Source organism: Uloborus diversus, chromosome 1 (genome assembly GCF_026930045.1).
Source record: "Uloborus diversus isolate 005 chromosome 1, Udiv.v.3.1, whole genome shotgun sequence".
In the NCBI taxonomy this organism is placed as follows: Eukaryota; Metazoa; Arthropoda; class Arachnida; order Araneae; family Uloboridae; genus Uloborus; species Uloborus diversus.
Window position 1 is genome coordinate 160,165,960 of NC_072731.1, and position 18,196 is coordinate 160,184,155.

The 18,196-nt window shown below is 34.2% G+C and overlaps 1 protein-coding gene across 1 annotated transcript in view; it reads left to right on the top strand.

Annotated features, from left to right (window-relative positions):
• The window catches only part of LOC129233253 (FERM, ARHGEF and pleckstrin domain-containing protein 1-like), a 141,309-nt gene that overhangs the window by 88,082 nt on the left and 35,031 nt on the right, over positions 1-18,196 (top strand). Inside the window, exon 20 of the mRNA XM_054867307.1 lies at positions 5,746-5,814. Within this exon, the coding sequence (XP_054723282.1) occupies positions 5,746-5,814 (69 nt within the window). The remainder of the gene's footprint in view (positions 1-5,745; positions 5,815-18,196) is intronic.

Here is an 18,196-nt window from a genome sequence, read left to right on the forward strand (position 1 = left end):
GTTTAAAGTCTTCTGTTGCCATATTTGACAACAGTGGTAGTCGTTTTAGCTTACACTTGAGCCGATCAATAAGTTCAGGATAATCTGCGGCTAGAAAATTAATTGATGAAAGCTTGAAGAATCCTGGCGGCTCATTTCAGACATTTTGTATTCTCCTATAGCATAATTCTCGATCGTTCTGTGTGTAGTCCAATATCATTGCCACATCATATTCTCTGGATGACAAAAAAAAAAACAGTTTCTATGAATGACGGGATCACGGATTTCTTTTAATTCGGTAAATGACTTGTTGTTTGAATGACCTTTAGTGTATACTTCAGACAGTCTTTCACTGTGTAATGCATTTTAATATCAAACCAAACAGGAGCGTAGGTCTTTGCTGTAAAATTATTACTGTATATATATATATATATTTTTTTTTTCCAGTATCAGCTTTGCGCTTGTCGGAATAATTTGGGAAACATGAAGTCCTAACTAGTGATGTTCCGGATATCCGTATCCGTGGATATTTGAGGGAAAATAAAGATTTGTATCCGTATCCATTACTTTTTTCACGGTTCTTAAACGGATCTTTTCTATTCTAAAAATTCTTAAATATTTGAATAAAAGACTATTAAATTCCGTTTCAATTAGGTTTTATTCCCTACTTAAATTATAAGATATCATTTCTCAGGCCAATTTGTACCCCTGTCGCAAAAAGGAAGGTATAATAAGTTTTAAAAATGTGTATATGTGCTTCTATTTGTTGCATCGTAGCTCCTAAACAGATAAAACGATTTTGATAGTTCTTTTTTTCGTTCAAAAGCTGACTTGAAAGAAAGTGTGCTTAGATTAGCATCGTTTTTTTAGAACTTTAATTACCGGAGTGCCGGAGACATTAATTAAAAGTGACTTAACGTTTTTCACAATTATGGTTGTAAAAACTTACCCATACGTTAAAAATATAAGAGCTAATTGAAAGGACAAAGTTTTCTGCATTTTATATTTATTTGGAACTTCCAAGTTATATACAGCAGGAGCTATAATCTTGTTAAGTAAGTTCTAAAAGCAATTCTAAGCCTTTATACTCATGATTGGTAGCGATTTCATAGTCGGAAAACAAGACGAAAAAGCTCAATGATTTAAAATTTCTATCTGCTCTCAGTTCATATTTGTTAACAATGTGTGTTCTGACCCGCGAAATTTATCTCCATATAAGGTCGGCCCTCGGAGACATTGTTTTTTTTTTCTTTAAATTTAATATTGATTTTTGTTTTGTATTTGATTTTTCTTGGCATCCTTCAAAAAAAGTGATACTAAATTCTCTATTTACTGATTTTAAAGGTGTTCCCGGCTCTGTTATTTCGTCAGTCCGGGTAAGTTGGTTGGAATGGGTCAGTGCTGCATTTATACTGAAATAAAATGAGAAAAATATATTTCTAGCATGTCCAGAAGCAGCTTTACACTCTTGCTCCTGTATCCTACATCTAACGAGCAAGCTAAAAATAATTTTTCACATTCTATCTAAGCATTAATGCAAAGTTGACTCATTCCTTCCAACTCTCCCTCAATTTTAACGGAGATTTATTTAAATAGTAAATCATAGTCTCTTGATTATATTTTCGCCGCAGATGACATTTTTTGAAGAAACAGTGCCATTACCCTGACGGGATACCTTCCTTAGCAAATTTTATACTTGGGTAGTTGATTTGGAGAACAAAACTTTTGAGGTCCGTATCCGTATCCGCGGATCTACTTTTTTAACGATCCGGCACATCACTAGTCCTAACACTCAGTTAGCCGTTGGGAATAACTGAGGAGTCTGGGATTCTTAACAGCTAATTCTGGATCACTTGTTGAAATTCCTGTGCTCGGGGTTTGGAAATTTCAACGAAAAGGGGAAATTTCCGTACCATACTTGGTCAGTAGTGAGATGTATAAAACTTGTGACAGAGACTGGTAGAAAAGTTTGCAGGCATGAAAACCCAGATGTTTTTATTAAGAAAACAACATTTAGATGAAGGTCTTTGATGAAAAATTTGATGCTGTCAGAATTTAAAGAACTTAAGCAGAAAAATAACACACAAATTGGTTGGTTGAGCAGGGTGTTTGCGGGGGGGGGGGGGGGAGGGGGTCGAGCTCGACTTGCTGCTACCTCCACATCTTTCTTCTCAATGATTTTCTTCATGCTACAAATTATAATAAAAGCATTGTTACAGAAAGTTGAGATAAAGCACTGCATAATAATTTGAATGGAGGAAAACCTTCGAAAAATAGGGATTTTATGTTGAAATCTAAGTATCATAATTCATAGTTTTGATTTGATATCTCCACTAATTATTATTAGAGGGTTATGTTAAATAACCAAATATAAAGACCTGAAAATTACGAATCTATCGATACCTGGTTCGATGGTCAGTTCACTAGCATTCGAGAGAAGTAACTTGGACATAGATGGACATAGATACATGCATAAATACATACGCTCAGTTTTTAATTATATAAGATTAGCTTACTTCATACCAGCGTACTTATGTTATATTGAACCCGCACCTGCTGTACTCTTGATGTAGTTAGTATGTAGTGAACTGATGATCAAGAGCGGTGAGCAAGGTTGGAACACTGGTGCAAGTGGAAGTTGATGTTTTTTTCTTTATTAAAGTTAAGCATACTTGTTTAGTATTATAATTATTTAAAGCCTTAATAATGCATTGATTGCAATGAATGACACTGCTTGCAATTTCCGGGAACTGGTGACCGATATCAAGCAGAGGGCGGTGACTCCTTATAATTGAGGTAAACTAAAGCAGGCAACATTTTGAAGGCTACGCAGATCCTAATCACAGCATTACAATGCTGCCAGGGTAGGTTTGCCCGAACAATCAATACTAATATTATAAAGAGAGAGCGGATTTTTGTATGTTTATATGTTCGAGGTAATCTCCGGAACCACTGCACCTATTAGAAAAATTTCTTCACTATGTGAAAGGTGCATTCTTACTGAGTGACATAGGCTTTAAATTATGCATATATGTCTTTATACTATTTTTTATATATAAAACTAATAAGTTCTCTTCACTACTAGTTTATGTTTCGTACTGTTTTGTTCTAATATGCGTAAAAACTAACCCTAATTGTTCCGTCTCTGCAATGACAGAACAGTTACATCTCCTTCGAACTGAATGATGAACGATAGGCACGTGTGAAAAAAAAAATTACGATGCCAGCTGGAAAACCGCCAAAATCTTTTCATGTACTTGAGGCTGCCGAAGGTAAGGTATGGAGCATTCTATTATCCAGGATATTGAAAATCATATCCTGGTCGCTGGTATAGAGTCGCAGAATGTTTACGCTTCGAAATTTAAATAAATGAAATAAATTTGCGATTCGCTTCGGGAAAATTGGTTTTTGAATTTAAGTAGTGTAAATAGACAATAATAATCCGTGTTTCTGAAAGTTGTATTTTTGCATGCAATCAATTAAGTACACTTAGTTTAGAAAATTTTTAACTGAAAGAGTAATTGTACACAATTACCGTACTTTCAAAGTTAAGAGTTAAAATGACAATGAACAAAAAATAGTGGATAGGAAAGAATTTGACAAAGAGGAAAAATTAAATAAATTATTTGCGGAACTATACTTCATGATGACCGTATTTAAGCATTTAAAAACGATATAAAAAATTAATATAGATCACAAACATCATATCATAAGGAAATTGCAAAAAAAAAAAAAAAAATGGAGGGATATTTAAAAAAAAAAGCAAGTTTCCCGAAGAAAATGAGTACAAAACTTTAAAAGGCTCCCCGGCATTAAGAAAGACTCATCTCTTAATAGAAAATACAATATTCATTCTAATAGGTAATCTGAATTCGGTCACATAAGAATTCATTTAAAACATTTTCTTGGTCCTACCTATTTACAAAGTCGAATAACAGTTCAAGATCCTGCCAACCTATCAAGCAGCATATAAAGAACTCAGTCTTATAGACGGCGACATACTTTAGAAACTAACCTTAATTTATACAAATAACTTTCTGACTCCGCTCCTAAACTCAGATAATTGTTTACAACTATTATATTATTGTTTACAACTATGTCAACTTTAAAACCCTATTGCTTTATGGCAAACATTTTAAAGAAATCTCTTTGATGGCATATTGCAAGGAGAGCATCAGCAGAAATACTATAATTGTCATTCAGTGTCAAAAGATATAAAAGTTAAAAGAAAAATTTGTGAATGAAGCGGACATTCAACAGGGGACTTCTGTTTGCCACCACCACAGAGAATCAACGAAAACATTCTATTAAAACATGATTGGTATATGAAAATCAGGAGCGTAGGTATAAAAACTGACCATTCCACATTTAAACCTTTTTGAATATCTCCTCCAGAAAGACACCATATATTTAACAAGAAAGACAGGCAATTGGGAGAAGTTCTTCAATAGGGTAATCCTCTGGACTTCTCTTCATGCTTCTTAAATTAAAGTCGATATCCCAATAATTTTATTGTACAACTTTAATTTATCTAATCCATTCAATGGAATTCAACCCGAATGAAATTCACTATGGAATAATATGATTTCGAGTATTGTTAATACAGCACCAGCAGCGTATCAGTTGGTTCATAATCCTTACATCCCCATGGTCCCTGTTTATTTCCTTTTTCCAATTTAAGTGATTACAATATCCAATGAAAATGTCTTATACCATCACCATCATCAAACGTACAACTATAAGATACATAGTGCAACGTTACATATGGGAAGATTGTATTGTTCAGTGGGAATTATATGTTGGTCTATCTAGATCCGGAAATGAAGTAAATCAATTTGTTTCAAACCTTTAAAAAAAAATTTAAAAAAAATTGCTTACCGTAAATTTTCAAATTAAAAAGTACCTTTATGATATTTATTTAAGATTTTTTTTAAACCCGAACTAGTCGGGACGGGCTTCTAGTTGTTAATAATTAAAATCCTACTACGCCATAAAAATACAACTCATATGAAAATTTGATACCCTTAAAGAAGGCTAACAGGGTTTTGTTCACTAACTTCACTAGTTTTTATTAGTAAACTTGTTGTATGGTGATAACATTTTTATTCCTAATTGAATTTCAAATAGAATTTTACTTCCATAACTCAAAATAATAATGTAAGATATGAAAACCAGACAAGAACTGTGAAAAATATACAAAACAATGAATAAATAAATTTAAAGAAAAAAAAACATAAAAATACAGTTCGCTGTCTGTTTAACGGCGCTCTATTTAACGACTTTCTCTGTTTAACGACGGCTTTTCATAGTCCCAAATGGTTCACTACAGTGTTAAAAGCATTCTATTTAAGGACGCTTCCTACTTAAGGACGAGTTTTTGTGGTCCCTTGAAAGTCGTTAAACCGAGAGCTAACTGTACATTAGAAAAAATAGATATAACTGAATCAAATCATTTTCTTTTTTGCCTGTGCGCCAGGAGGGTGGAGCGGGGGAGGGGATCCACAAAGTTCGTCATTTTCCAGAGGGGGTCCGCAGAGGTTTAAGATTTGGGAACCTCTGGTAAAAAACATTCATGAACTTTGTGGTACATTGGCCATTCTTGGTCATTATAAATTTTGTGATCAACATGCAAGTTTTTTTTTTTTTTTTTTTTGCATTTATAAACCATGTAAAATAAATTTATACTTAATAAATATTCATTGTGATCAAAAATAAATTTGATGCAGTTTTTTAAATTAAAAATATAATCTTGATCATTCTTTTCAGTTCTTTGTTCGTGAAGGATGTCTGTTGAAATTTTCTAAAACTGGCAGCCACCAGCATATGTTTTTTCTGGTAAGATTCATTACGTGTTTGCAGTAATTTCCTAAAATAGAATTTTAATCCCATGACAAAATTAATAACAAATTAAAACTTATTTTAAATGTACTTGCAATACAGTACTTGTTATTTAAAGCTGAATCATTATTTAGCATAAGAAACTTTTTTTTTTCAATACTGTTGACACTCTTCTAATAGTTTTCAGTAAAACAGTATTTGGATTCATTTTATAGAATGTTTGACTTGTTCAATACAAATATCCCCACCCCCCTTGATTGTTAAATTATTTGTGACTACTGCTACTAATTACTGTTTTTTTTTTCTTTCTTTTTTTCATTTTAATTTTTCGGTTTATCAAAGGGTTTAGCTGAAGTTATTATGCCTAAAAACATTAGTGTTACTCAATTTACACAGAAAAGTTGATTATTACTATATTACTGTTATTAAAAATCAGAAATAAAAATATCATGATTTTTTTTTTTTTTTTGGCACTTATCTAAGAACTATTTCACAAGTAATACAATTACATTTGATCAATCATTCATCATATATAGCATAGATAGAACCTACTAACATGAAATCTAAATAATCTTCCGTTGTATATCTGCAATGTAAAAATTGATTTAAAAATATATAGTTATGTATATTATGCTCTCATTAATTATTTTTAAAAGTTAATATTTGAAATATTACTTCCTTTCATTGCTCATGAAATTAAGGCTGCTCCAGTAGAAAAACATGCTATACTTGACTCTTTGGAAACAGCGACAAAAAAAAATCTAATCGCCGGATTGCAATGAAACTTTTTACTATATCAGATGAATGTGTAAAGAACAAGGTGCATGAAGTAAATTGGTGCTGAGTTACCTACATTTGTCACAAAATGATATTAAAAAGTACTTTTTGTCAAAAATGAAATATTTCTCTTACACACATTCATGAAAAATCAGCTAAACACAGAGATTTGAGATTTTTTCCTCTGAACCACAGAAACGATGTAGATGCATTGCAATTGAAATATTTTGTAAATATCATAAATTTTTTTTTTAATGCTCACATGTTCTGAAACTTACTTGATTCTGTCCACTAATCTTATAGTTGCTTGAAGTACTAATAGATGGCGTCAAAAACTCGAATAAGTAAGGATACGTGAAATTAGGGTCTATTTTATTAATAGCTCGGCTTTTTTCTCATTTTTATGCTAATAAATGATTCCATATGGACAATAAACTTTCTGTAACAAGTTTCATTCCTTCGTATTCATCATAAAGCAGTCTAGATTTTTTTTCTCTAAAACCAATTGTTCTTGATCACGTGGGGATCCCGCTGGACAAATATCGCCATCAGTTAGTTTTGCAGATGGAACTAGATTTTTGCGACAACTTGAGGCATGCGTGTGCCTGAAGTGATGGCCAGTCGTATCGGATGTCAGTGCTTGTAGCTTGTGCTCGAGGCGGCAGTGATTGTAGTCGAGGAAAGAGAAAAGGGGGAGAGAGATTAGAGGGAGGACGTCCACTTGTGTATTATTCGTGTTGTTAGAAATATGGGTGGTGAACAAGGAGTGGAGGGTTGGCCAACAAGTGCTAGCCGGAGAATCTTTCCTAATCCGCAATGAATATCTTTCTAAATTGATGCAACAAAGATCATTAAAATTTCCTGATATTTAATTTCAACAACGATTTCAACTATTTTTCAAGTAATTAATATTTTGTAATGTTAAGGAAGGACAAAGATGATCTGAAAATAGTTCTTATTTAATAAAAAACCTTGCTCAATCCATTTGTGCAGGTGTGACATTTTTGTGCATATATGTGCCCTTTATAACAAAGAGCAAATGTATTATGTATGATAACATAATATGAACTTTCTAAAAAAATTTTGAACTTGAAAAATAAAGATTTTTACATATTGTGTGCTATGCGTAATACGCTCAAATCATTACCTTTTAGACACGAAACTTTTTTTAGAAAGTAGGTGCTTCATATATTATGTTACGTTTAATGGTTTTTATATTTGAATGTATCGAAATTTTAAGACAAAGCTTAAAATTCTGGGAATAAATTGCAAATACAAACGTAAAAATGTCAAATTTGTGCAAATGTATTATGTAAATCTGCATCTCAATTTTATACCTTAAAGTTTTAGACTTGGAAAAGTAACAGATTAAGTAAGCATTAGATTCATAAGCATTTATTTAAATTGCACAAGAAATATTATAGTGTGATCCGCGAGTTACTGACCATCAGCCAGTAACTGGAACTAACTTGTAACCAAGGTTTTGATTGGATATTATGAAGGTTACAAACGATATACTTATAGAGACATCTAGAAATTTTCAAGGAAGTCACTTTTCTTACTGGTGAAAATTGTTACCAGATAAATAAAATGTTGAATCGCATTTTTCTAAGTTAAATTTTATTTTTCAGATTCATTTACTGAGATATGCTGATCATCCATGCTTATTCTAATAGAAGAAAAAAATGCATTTAATAACTATCCATTTATGCTGTTTGTTATTAAAGGTTGGTCAGTTGCATGCATTGATCTAAAATTCTCTCAATGCCAGCCATTTTGGAGTGGGAATGGAAATTTACATTGTCTCTAAGAGCTTTATAATAAATTTTATAGCCCGAGCAGAGCCGTGCGGGTACAACTAGTAAAGCAATAAATGAGCACTCAAGACACAATTCTTCATGTTGCGTAGCAAAATGTATAGAGAATCAAAAGTGATAACATTTGACTGTCATATTGATAAAGATCTCTTTTCGTATAGGAAATTTTTCAGTAAATGAAATAACCTTTAAAGTCGGAAAATAGACAACCAGTAACTACAGATAAGACAAAATAGATGAAAATAGTAATCCCTATTCCCGTCCCCATTTCTTTCTTTTTCTAAAAAAAAAATAAGATAATAAATAAAAATAAAATAAGTAGGGGTTCGGGTTTAAATTGAAGGTTTATATATACACCCGATTTTGTGACCATTTTATGTAGGCCACAGAATTGTATGCAATGGGGGCGGTGTTTCTCCAGAACATATTAAATACAAAATAAAATACATACTAAATTTTATTTGCTATCTTATTATCTTTCTGAATGTAACGTAAATAAATGTTAATAATACAGAAAGTTGATTTACTGAAGATCTGCAATGCAACATGAGATGCTTCCAAGAGTTTTTCAACTTTTTTTAACAACTCGATTTCCCCCCCCCCCCCCCCCCGGATATTGGCCATATAGGAGTGTAATTTTTGCATGGAAAAATTAGACAAAAAGCTTAGGCCTGTTATTTCAAAATTTTCCAGGGGAAGGGAGGGCAGTGTTTTTGTTCACATTTTTTAGGGAACAAACAACAAAATACGAACAAAAAAACTAATTTTTTTTTTATATTTCCTAAATCCAGGGGGTCCCAATGGTCCTCCCCTCCCCCTGATTTCCCAAATGACAGACCTGAAATAAACTCTGAACCGAAATCCAGGATGGATAGATCATTTTATTGATTTTTAAAATGTTTTTGGAGGAATAACCCCTTGGATCTCCCTTTTTGCTACATATTTTCCTGCTTTTAAAGTTTTCACCTCTCTAGCCCTTCAGAAGAATTCTCGTAGTCATAGTTAATATAATATTCCATTCTCCTCCAAATAAAAATGATGGCAATCAAATGACTACTCATCATCGAAGGGACTAATCTTGTTAAAACAAAAGAAAAAAAAACAGTATTTAGTTAAAATATCATCACGTTTGGGAAGCAGAGAAGTGCTTGAACTAAATCCAGTAATTAACTTTGCTAACTTGGTTGTCCGTTTTCTGCTCAAGTCATTGTGGCAAAACAAAGACTCATGTTTTATTCTGATCAACGTTTTGAATACAACCAACTTTAAATTATAATACTCAAAAATATACTGTCGTGAAATGTATGATAAACTTACATTTTCCCCAATCAAAATTGAACATTTATACCTCTCATATACAGTCGGCTTCCGCTCCAAAGCGATTCAACTTACACCAAATAGTCCAGTCAATAGATACATTTTACCTTGCAAAAAATGGGGTCAAAGATTTTATTTTTTTAATTTGTACACATTGGTGCCGACATGGAAAAACCAAGTTATCCAACACGAAAGACCCCGGGAGAACTTTTAGGGGCCAAAAAACCACAAAAATTTATGACTTTTTTTGTTTTTTCCAAAATATCTCCGAAATGGTTCAACTTAGAAAAAAGTTTTAAATATAAAGTTTAAAGAATATAAAATTTCCTACAACTTTTGTATTTGCAACTTCTTTGTAGCACAAATAACAAGCTTGCTATAGCTCTTTGAAAATAGGCAGTTTTCCTCCACTCCGAAAAAAAAAGCTTTCACACGGAAAGCAAGGCGTTATAATTATTAGAACTTGAATAGAAACTTTAGTTTCAGAGAGTTTATCAACAGTTAGAGTAGTTTGAGTTTCTTGCTCACCCCCCCCCCCCCCCCCCCCCCCCCGCTGGACGCAGAGTCGCAATTCTGGCTGACAGATTAGTTCCCACTAGACTCCAAAAACAAACGATGTATTATGAAACTGAAATACATATATACACATTCATTTAAAGCACATACGACGATGCAATAATAAAAAAAAAAACCTTTCCCACTGCTCACGAACTAACTTTTCTGATCTGACAGAAGTAGTCTTCATCAGACTCCAATAATAGATGGTATATTGCTGTTTGTAACTGGATTACGTAATATATATATTCATTTGAGGGATATAATTCGTACATCCTAGTCTAATTATTGCAAACAAAGATGCAATTTTTAAATATTAATGTGAAGGAATGAATATTAGGCAGCTAATAAGCAAACAATCAACACAAACTTGCATCCTATGCTCTGATACAATAATAATAATAAACCCTCCCCCACCGCTCACAAACTAATATTTCTAGTCTGACAGAGATAATCTTCAGTCGGTCTCCAATAACATATGATTTATATTGCAGTTTGTAATTGAATTACATAATCTTCTCATTCATTTAAAGCACATAATTCGTACCATCAATTCTATTACAAGCGAAAATGCAATATTCGAATATAAATGTGAATGAATAAATATTAGGGTGATAATAAGCAAACAATAGATATAATAATGCATAAATAAAGGTACAATAGTAATATGTAATGAACACTTTGAAAAAATTCTGCAGAAACTGACTTTCTGAGGCATGAAAAACCCAAAAGAATTACCTTTCAAAATGAAAATCCAACTGTAGAAGCTTAATACATACATTTAAATTACAGAGAGATTCATTCACCCTTAAAGCAAATAGAGAAAGGACAACAAAATACGCTGTTTATCTTCTTCGAAGCCGTTTTAAAGGTCCAGGTTCTCCCGGTTCAGAATCTGTAGGGGGTAGAAAGAAGGTGTGCTCCTTTAATTGTTCATCTCCTTGTTGCGGTAATTCCAAAAGCTCATGGAACAAATCATCTTCTTCAGCGGTCTCATCCAAAGATGAAATTTCTGCAATATTTTCACAATTTGTGCCACAGCAGTGTTTGCACGTGCTGGAGCATTTCAAACCTGCCTTGTGGCAAGAACAGGCTCCAGTACAATTTTTCTAGCAGGTACAAGGTACAATCTTCAAAAGATTCTGAGTAACTGAATCTCTTTTCGTGTCAATATGCATTAGACCTTGTGTTCTGTGTTCCCAACCCCATTTCTCTGGATCAATTATGTTGCCCAACCAACTTTGAATTTGGTGGTAGAACCAATATGAGTGATAACGTCCAGCATCCCCCCCTCCCCGCACGTTGGAGGTAGCCCTGTAAGATTTATCTTAGCCCTGTATACTAGTTTTATAAAAAGATTAAATTGCAAAGTATCCAAAGATAGGTTCAAATACTTTACGTCACCTGTATATAATATTTGCAAAATGTTTTCTCCAGCTACAGCTAAGGCATCATGATGACAGATTGGGTCCATAAATACTTCAATAGCTTCCTTAATTTCAGGAGTTTTTTTTTTTTTTTTTGACTATTTTGTAGAACTTAATTTTGCCTTGACCAAAGATTGTCGAAGTCGTATCACACCTACTAAACGCATGGATGAAAAGAATATTGCTGGGGTCAAACTTAAAAGATTTAGTGAGGAAAAAAACAATTCACAAGCATTCCCTCTTCCAGGTTTTAAAAAGAACAAGTTGCTGAAAGGCTGTCCTAAAATTGTCATCAGCACCAACAGATCTATGTCCTCTCGCCCACTAGAACAACCTTTTCAATTTCTTTTGCCTTTGAAAGAGCAGTAAGTAAGTCGGCATCTACTTGAGTCTGCTTGACTTCAATGCCACACTCTTCGAAATATGTCTCAAGAAGTTGAATAAGACAATTCTTGTTGTTATAATTTGCCAGAAATCTTTCTTGAGGAATTTAGTTAACATGTTAGGTTCAACCATTACTTCAAGGGAAGAGATTGATTGCTCATTGATATAGCATTTGTGACAGGCAGTGTGAATTGTCACTTCTGTTAAGAACATCAAAAAATGCTGATGTTCTTCATTTTGCCGTTTTGCGCTGCATCTTTGACGATTTTCTATTCCCTTCTCCTTCACAATCGGTATTTCGCATTCATGCAAACTGATTTCGCAAATAATATTAATAATAATAATAAAAACACCTTGGTCAGGCATAATCATTTCTAGGGGAAAAAAATTGTAATACAGAACACACAAATTGATAAAACATACTCTAGCTCAAACCCTAAAATGACCAACATGAGTAACTATTGAGTCGATTCATCTCATTTGGAGAAAAAAAGGGGGGGGATGGAATGGGGTTTTTTGTTTAAGTTAAAGGGAACGGAGGCATTTACCCTCAGCTGTGAAAGACAAATGATTTCCAAGGTCAAACTGCCGGCGTTTCTCCTTTTTTCCTCCGTTATCCGATGCGCTTTCACGCACTTCGCTGAGGGGGTTCAGAAAAAGTGTGACTTTCAAGAAGCTGTAACTCGCTTGCTTTTCATTCTACAAAAATGTTGTAATGAGAAAAGTTGAAGGAAATTTAATCCTCTTTAACATTTGCACTGGAAGTTTTTTAGTAATTTTAAACATTTTTGAGATATTTTGAAAATACCACAAAAAGTCACAAATTTTTGGGGGTTTTCGGCCCCCAAAACTTCTCCCGAGGTCTTTCGTGTTGGATAACTTGTTTTTTTCATATTGGCACTAGTATACACAAATTTAAAAAATAAAATATTTGACCCCATTTTTTGTAAAGCAAGCCCGTTTTTTTCTACCTATTGACTGGACTAAAATGCCTATAACGCGAGTTTTTCTCGAGCAATGAATGTTAGAGCTAACGCGAATTCCTCACCCACAACACAGAAACTTTTGGAAAGGATTTGTGATGCAAAGTGACGGCTTCACTACTTACTACTAAATATTAGTTTCGTGAATATACTTTCATCCTTTTAGCATCACTAACTGCTCTAGCTCCCACCCAGCACTAGTCAAAACATCGCTCTGTTAGCGTTTATAAATAACAACTCCGCAATTTTCTTTTAATATTTTAAATTCTAAATATAAAAGGTGATAAAATATTCTGCACCAAAGCATGCTGTTTCATACTAAGTTTGTGAAGATGGAAGGAAAAAGTGAAAGTTTGTGACAAGATAACGAATTCTTGAACGCTTGAAACACTAAAAAATGGTTCGAAGGCAGTGGCGGATTTACTAAGGAGGTGGTGGGGATGACCGCCCCCTCCGTAACAGTCATTTTTGAAAACCAATAATATAGAATTGAAGGAATTACTAACTTTCGCTATTAATTTCAATCAATATTAAATTAAGTTTAGACAGCTAGAGTGGTCGAGGATAGACAGCATTACCCACTTTTTAATTTGAACCAAATCTCGCCTCTCCCCCCTTTTTTGAACATTAATAATTTTTATATTTCTATATGTATCTTCCAATCTTTTTCTTCCATGGACTACACTATACTGGTATGATGATACATTTTGATGTGATTTAGAACAGTGGTTTCTAACTGCGCTGGGCGAATGCTGGGGGCAATAGCCCCCAAAGGGGAGATTTAACACTTGAAGGGGGGCGATAGGGGGTGATTAGCATTTAAAATACAGGCTAAAGGGGGGGCAATTGACTCCCTCCCCCCTACATAGTGGGTTGAGGGGAGGAATATGGCTTTCACGGTTTTCAACCGCCACCCCCTTGAAAAGAATGTAAATCCGCCCCTGATCGAAGGTAGCACAACAATACTGGTAGTATATACTGTATAGTACTATTACGGTGTAGTGCTTTATTATTACTGCATACTGTATGTACCGTACTGTTTTTTTCTTCTTTTTTTTCATGTCTCTCTCTCCCATTGATAATTGATATAGTGGATCGTAACAGTATTTGTTGAATACTGCTGTTTTTTTTAAAAATACGGTAAAAATTCAGCTTTTTATGTAAGAAATGGTAATATATTGTAGAGAAATGGTCTAAAACAGTTTGAGGGATGCTTAAAAATGTCTTAAATAATTGGGTATGTTAATAAAAAATTCGTATATTGTTCGTTTTCCACGAGAAGGCACTTGACTCCTCCTTCGTCACGTGGTATCGGATGATTCTATTTCGCTGTTTTGGGCAAAAGGTATATTCGGATCATAGCATTTTGTTGTAAACGCAGCAGTTTTTAAAATGTAAGAACAACTAAAATGACATCAGACAAGTAATGTAAAGGACACTAAGACATTTTTGCATATTAAAATGCACACCCAAGTTAAGGCTGTCTGGTTGACCCTTTTAGAAGCGCAAGGATTGCTTACCGATTACCCCTGCATAAAATGGAACTCTGTGTTGGAAGAGGCGGGGCAAAGTGCCTTCTCGTCAAAAATCCACAATACATACCCTTTTACACAACGCGAAATTTCGACTTATCCACGAGGGGTCTTGGAACGCTTCCCTCGAGTAAGTCGAGACTCGACTGCATATCTGAACACGTCAAAACGACTTTTTTCTAATTATAAAGCAATATGCACCCGTCAAATAAAAATAATCAGTGAATGCGTGACTGATATGTGCATAAAAATATGTTTAAAAAATAATTCCTAGGAAAATAAACTGTATGAAGAAAATCGAGCAAACAGAGTTGTGACCTGTTCAGAAAAAAAAATGGTAGCACATCAATAAATTTTTGATTTAAACAAGCATTCTATGAACTCCGTTCACCCCCCCCCCCCTAAAAAACAGTTCCAGTAGTTTTCAGGATTTGTGGTATTATTTCCATTTACTCACATGTGTTGGCAACGATATGGTTGATAGCAAGCATCGAGCGCAATATTTAATTCGCTTCTGAATTATCACAAGCTAGAAACACAGTAGACAGCAAGCGTAAGCATTCAGTGCGCCAGAGGATTATGCGCCAAAGTTCATCACTTGTTACGTCATAAAGTTCACGGCCTGATTGAAAAATCGGACATTTTAAAAAATTAATTTAAATTTAAACGTTTTTGAAAATGAAAGATTTTCCTCCCCCACTTTTGTTTTTTGCTCATTCTATCAACTTCAGTGACTGAAAGTAGTACACTGTACTCCCGATTATCTGTGTCGGATTATCCGGTTTGCGGATTATCCGTGAAGCCAAAAATTCAAATTAAAAAATTTAAAGTTAATTAAAGCTAAAAATTTGCCAAATTTTAATACATATTTCAAAACTAGTACTTTTTGTATTATTAGAGTATCGCAATTAATCCCGAAGTATTTTATTTACCACCGTGTACTTTACTTATAGCCTCCAAATACACTTTTCTGCATGCTTGGTCATAATCGGATTATCCGTGTAAAACCCTGCATTAATTAGCAAGGATAATCGGGATTACAGTGTGCTTTTGATTGATGGAAACGACCCCATTACTAGTTCGCCGCTTTCTGATATTGAAGTTATTTCACTCACTGAAAACCAACCCTATCAAAAATATTTGCACCAATGTGATGTGATAGTAGACAGTTTGATGCTTTGTACATTTAACTGCCCAATATAAAAAGCATTCTCTGTTGACTACTCATTTCATTATGCTTTGTTTTATTTTGAAAAGTTGACATGTAATATTTTCAGCAGTACCAAGACTTAACTCGATAAACCTAGGTAAAATTTAAGGGATCAAAAAATGTAAAATTTTAGGAGTTTGAATTTTGCAACTAAGCATTAATCTGTCAAGTCGGCGAGAGCTAAGACCCAGCACACATGACACTTTTCCTAATCAATTCCCAGCACGCCCCCCCCCCCCCCCCCCCCCCCAGTTTCCGACTAGGCAGACCAGAGCTCTCGTCGGCCCTACACGTTACCAAGAGAGAAAAGTCTCTCAGTTTCTAAAGCCCAATATCGTCATAAATTGTGACCTGCCCCATCACTACCCTTGCAATAAAGGGAAACTCCATCATCGATAGGCAACCGAAACGAAATACTGATCTACTTTCCAAGTTAGGCGAAAACTAAGACCGATCTGGGGGGGGAGCTGATCCTTCCCGCACTATGCACGACTGGGCTCTGTTAAATGCCGTAAAAAACTATGTTTTCCTCTTCAAAATTTTAAAAGATTCACACCAAGTTTTCTCTGTAAATCCATGGTAATTTTTGTGAACCTTTGTCAAGAACAAAAGGCAAAATTCCTCGTAAAGATTTAAAAAAATGACCTTTCAGAGACAAGTCTGGATGAGCAAACTCTCCAGTCTTTTCTATTACTATTTAGAAATTTCTATAAATACAGCATGAAGGGAACGAAGCTTCTAAAGATTAATATTTCAAAAAAAAAAATACATTAGATTGCAACTTTTTATAGTAGATTCAATAGCCAAAAAGAAGACATTTCTAAATTATGTTGCGATAAATTTACCGAAGTTTCCGCGGTTAAAAAGGTGTACCCTTGGTATAACGAAATCATTTCAGATCAAAACTTCAAATCGAAGCAAAAATGCTCTCATCTCATTTCTCTGCAGCGGTTTTGTTTGCTTTTCCAATTCCTTTGCGCTGTCAATGCCTGAAGGCACTTGAGGGGTGTGTTTCGAACAATGAAAGACATTCCTCACTGACTCCTTCTGATGAATACTATCTCCCCTTCCACATAAATTCCGGTTCAGCGGTCCCTTATTCTGAATGTCACGTAAATCCTGTCAGTTGAAAATCTAGTTTGCGGCTAAAACTTACAACTGAGCATGATGATTTCATCACAACCAGGGTGCAACGTTTTGCCCCATCTATTGGGTAAAGGGAGTTTTTTTCCTAAACAGGGACACTCTTAAGTAATTAGTAACTTTTATGCAAAACTAAGTTGTTTATTAGATGATTTGGTGCTTTTTATTGGCCCCAAAGCAGTTATAGAAATGTTTCGTACTCAAAACCATAGGTTCATTCATTTTTTTTTTTTTAATTTTTTTTTTTCCAATGGCACATTTAAAGACAGTTGAATATCAAAAGGATAACAACAAAACTATAAATGAAAACGAGCAATCCAATAGCGTTCCCAGATGGATGTCCGAGGGAGAGCAGGACGTCTGGACAAATGAGGCATGTCCATTACTTCGTGGAGATCACACAAAGTGCAGAAAGGGTCAGGAATCACGTTGATACGACAGAGATGTTTTCGTAGGCAATCATAGCCAGATAATAAACGAAACATGGCGACAGATTTCATCCTAGGCCAATTAGGGACATTCAGAATCAGCTCAAACCATGGTTTATTGCTGTTGCGATTTTTGAGTTCTTCGTAAAAAGTATCTTTAAAGATTTTCTTTATTAAGCTTTTGATGTTACTAAATGGAAGCTTAGGATTGATTCTCTGAAGAACCGATGCTCCCTTTTTAGCCAAAAAAATCGGCCATCTCATTACCTTGGATTCCACAACCATAGGTTCATTCATGGGGGAGGGAATTGTCATTCTTCCATGTTACCCCCTTTAAAATGGTAGTCTGTTTCCGCCTTGGACTCTCAGTTCCTTGAAAAAAACTTGACGTGAGGAAAAAAAAAATTTTTTTTTGCCCCTTAGTTTTGCGCATTTATTAACGTGATTCTCAACCCTTATGTTGAAATGTTTTTTAATCAAAACCCTATTTTGTTGAACATTTTGCAAAGTAGAAATTTAATATTTCCAGAAAAATTGTAATTTATTTGTCAAATCAAATCTAGGTATGTTTCTAAAAATTCCTTCATTATTTCTCCGAAGGGTCAGAAGTGAAACAAGAACCCCATCAGTTCACTTAAAGAGAAAACAAAGAGGTGTAAACAGTTTCCTTGTACAGGAGAATCCAAAAGTCACACCACCAGTTTAAAAATGTTGTATTTCTAAAATACAATTGATTTTAAAATGTGTTATTTTAATTTTCCTTTTCCTTGCCCACTGTCACTTTTAGAAGCTTTTATTTTGCATTG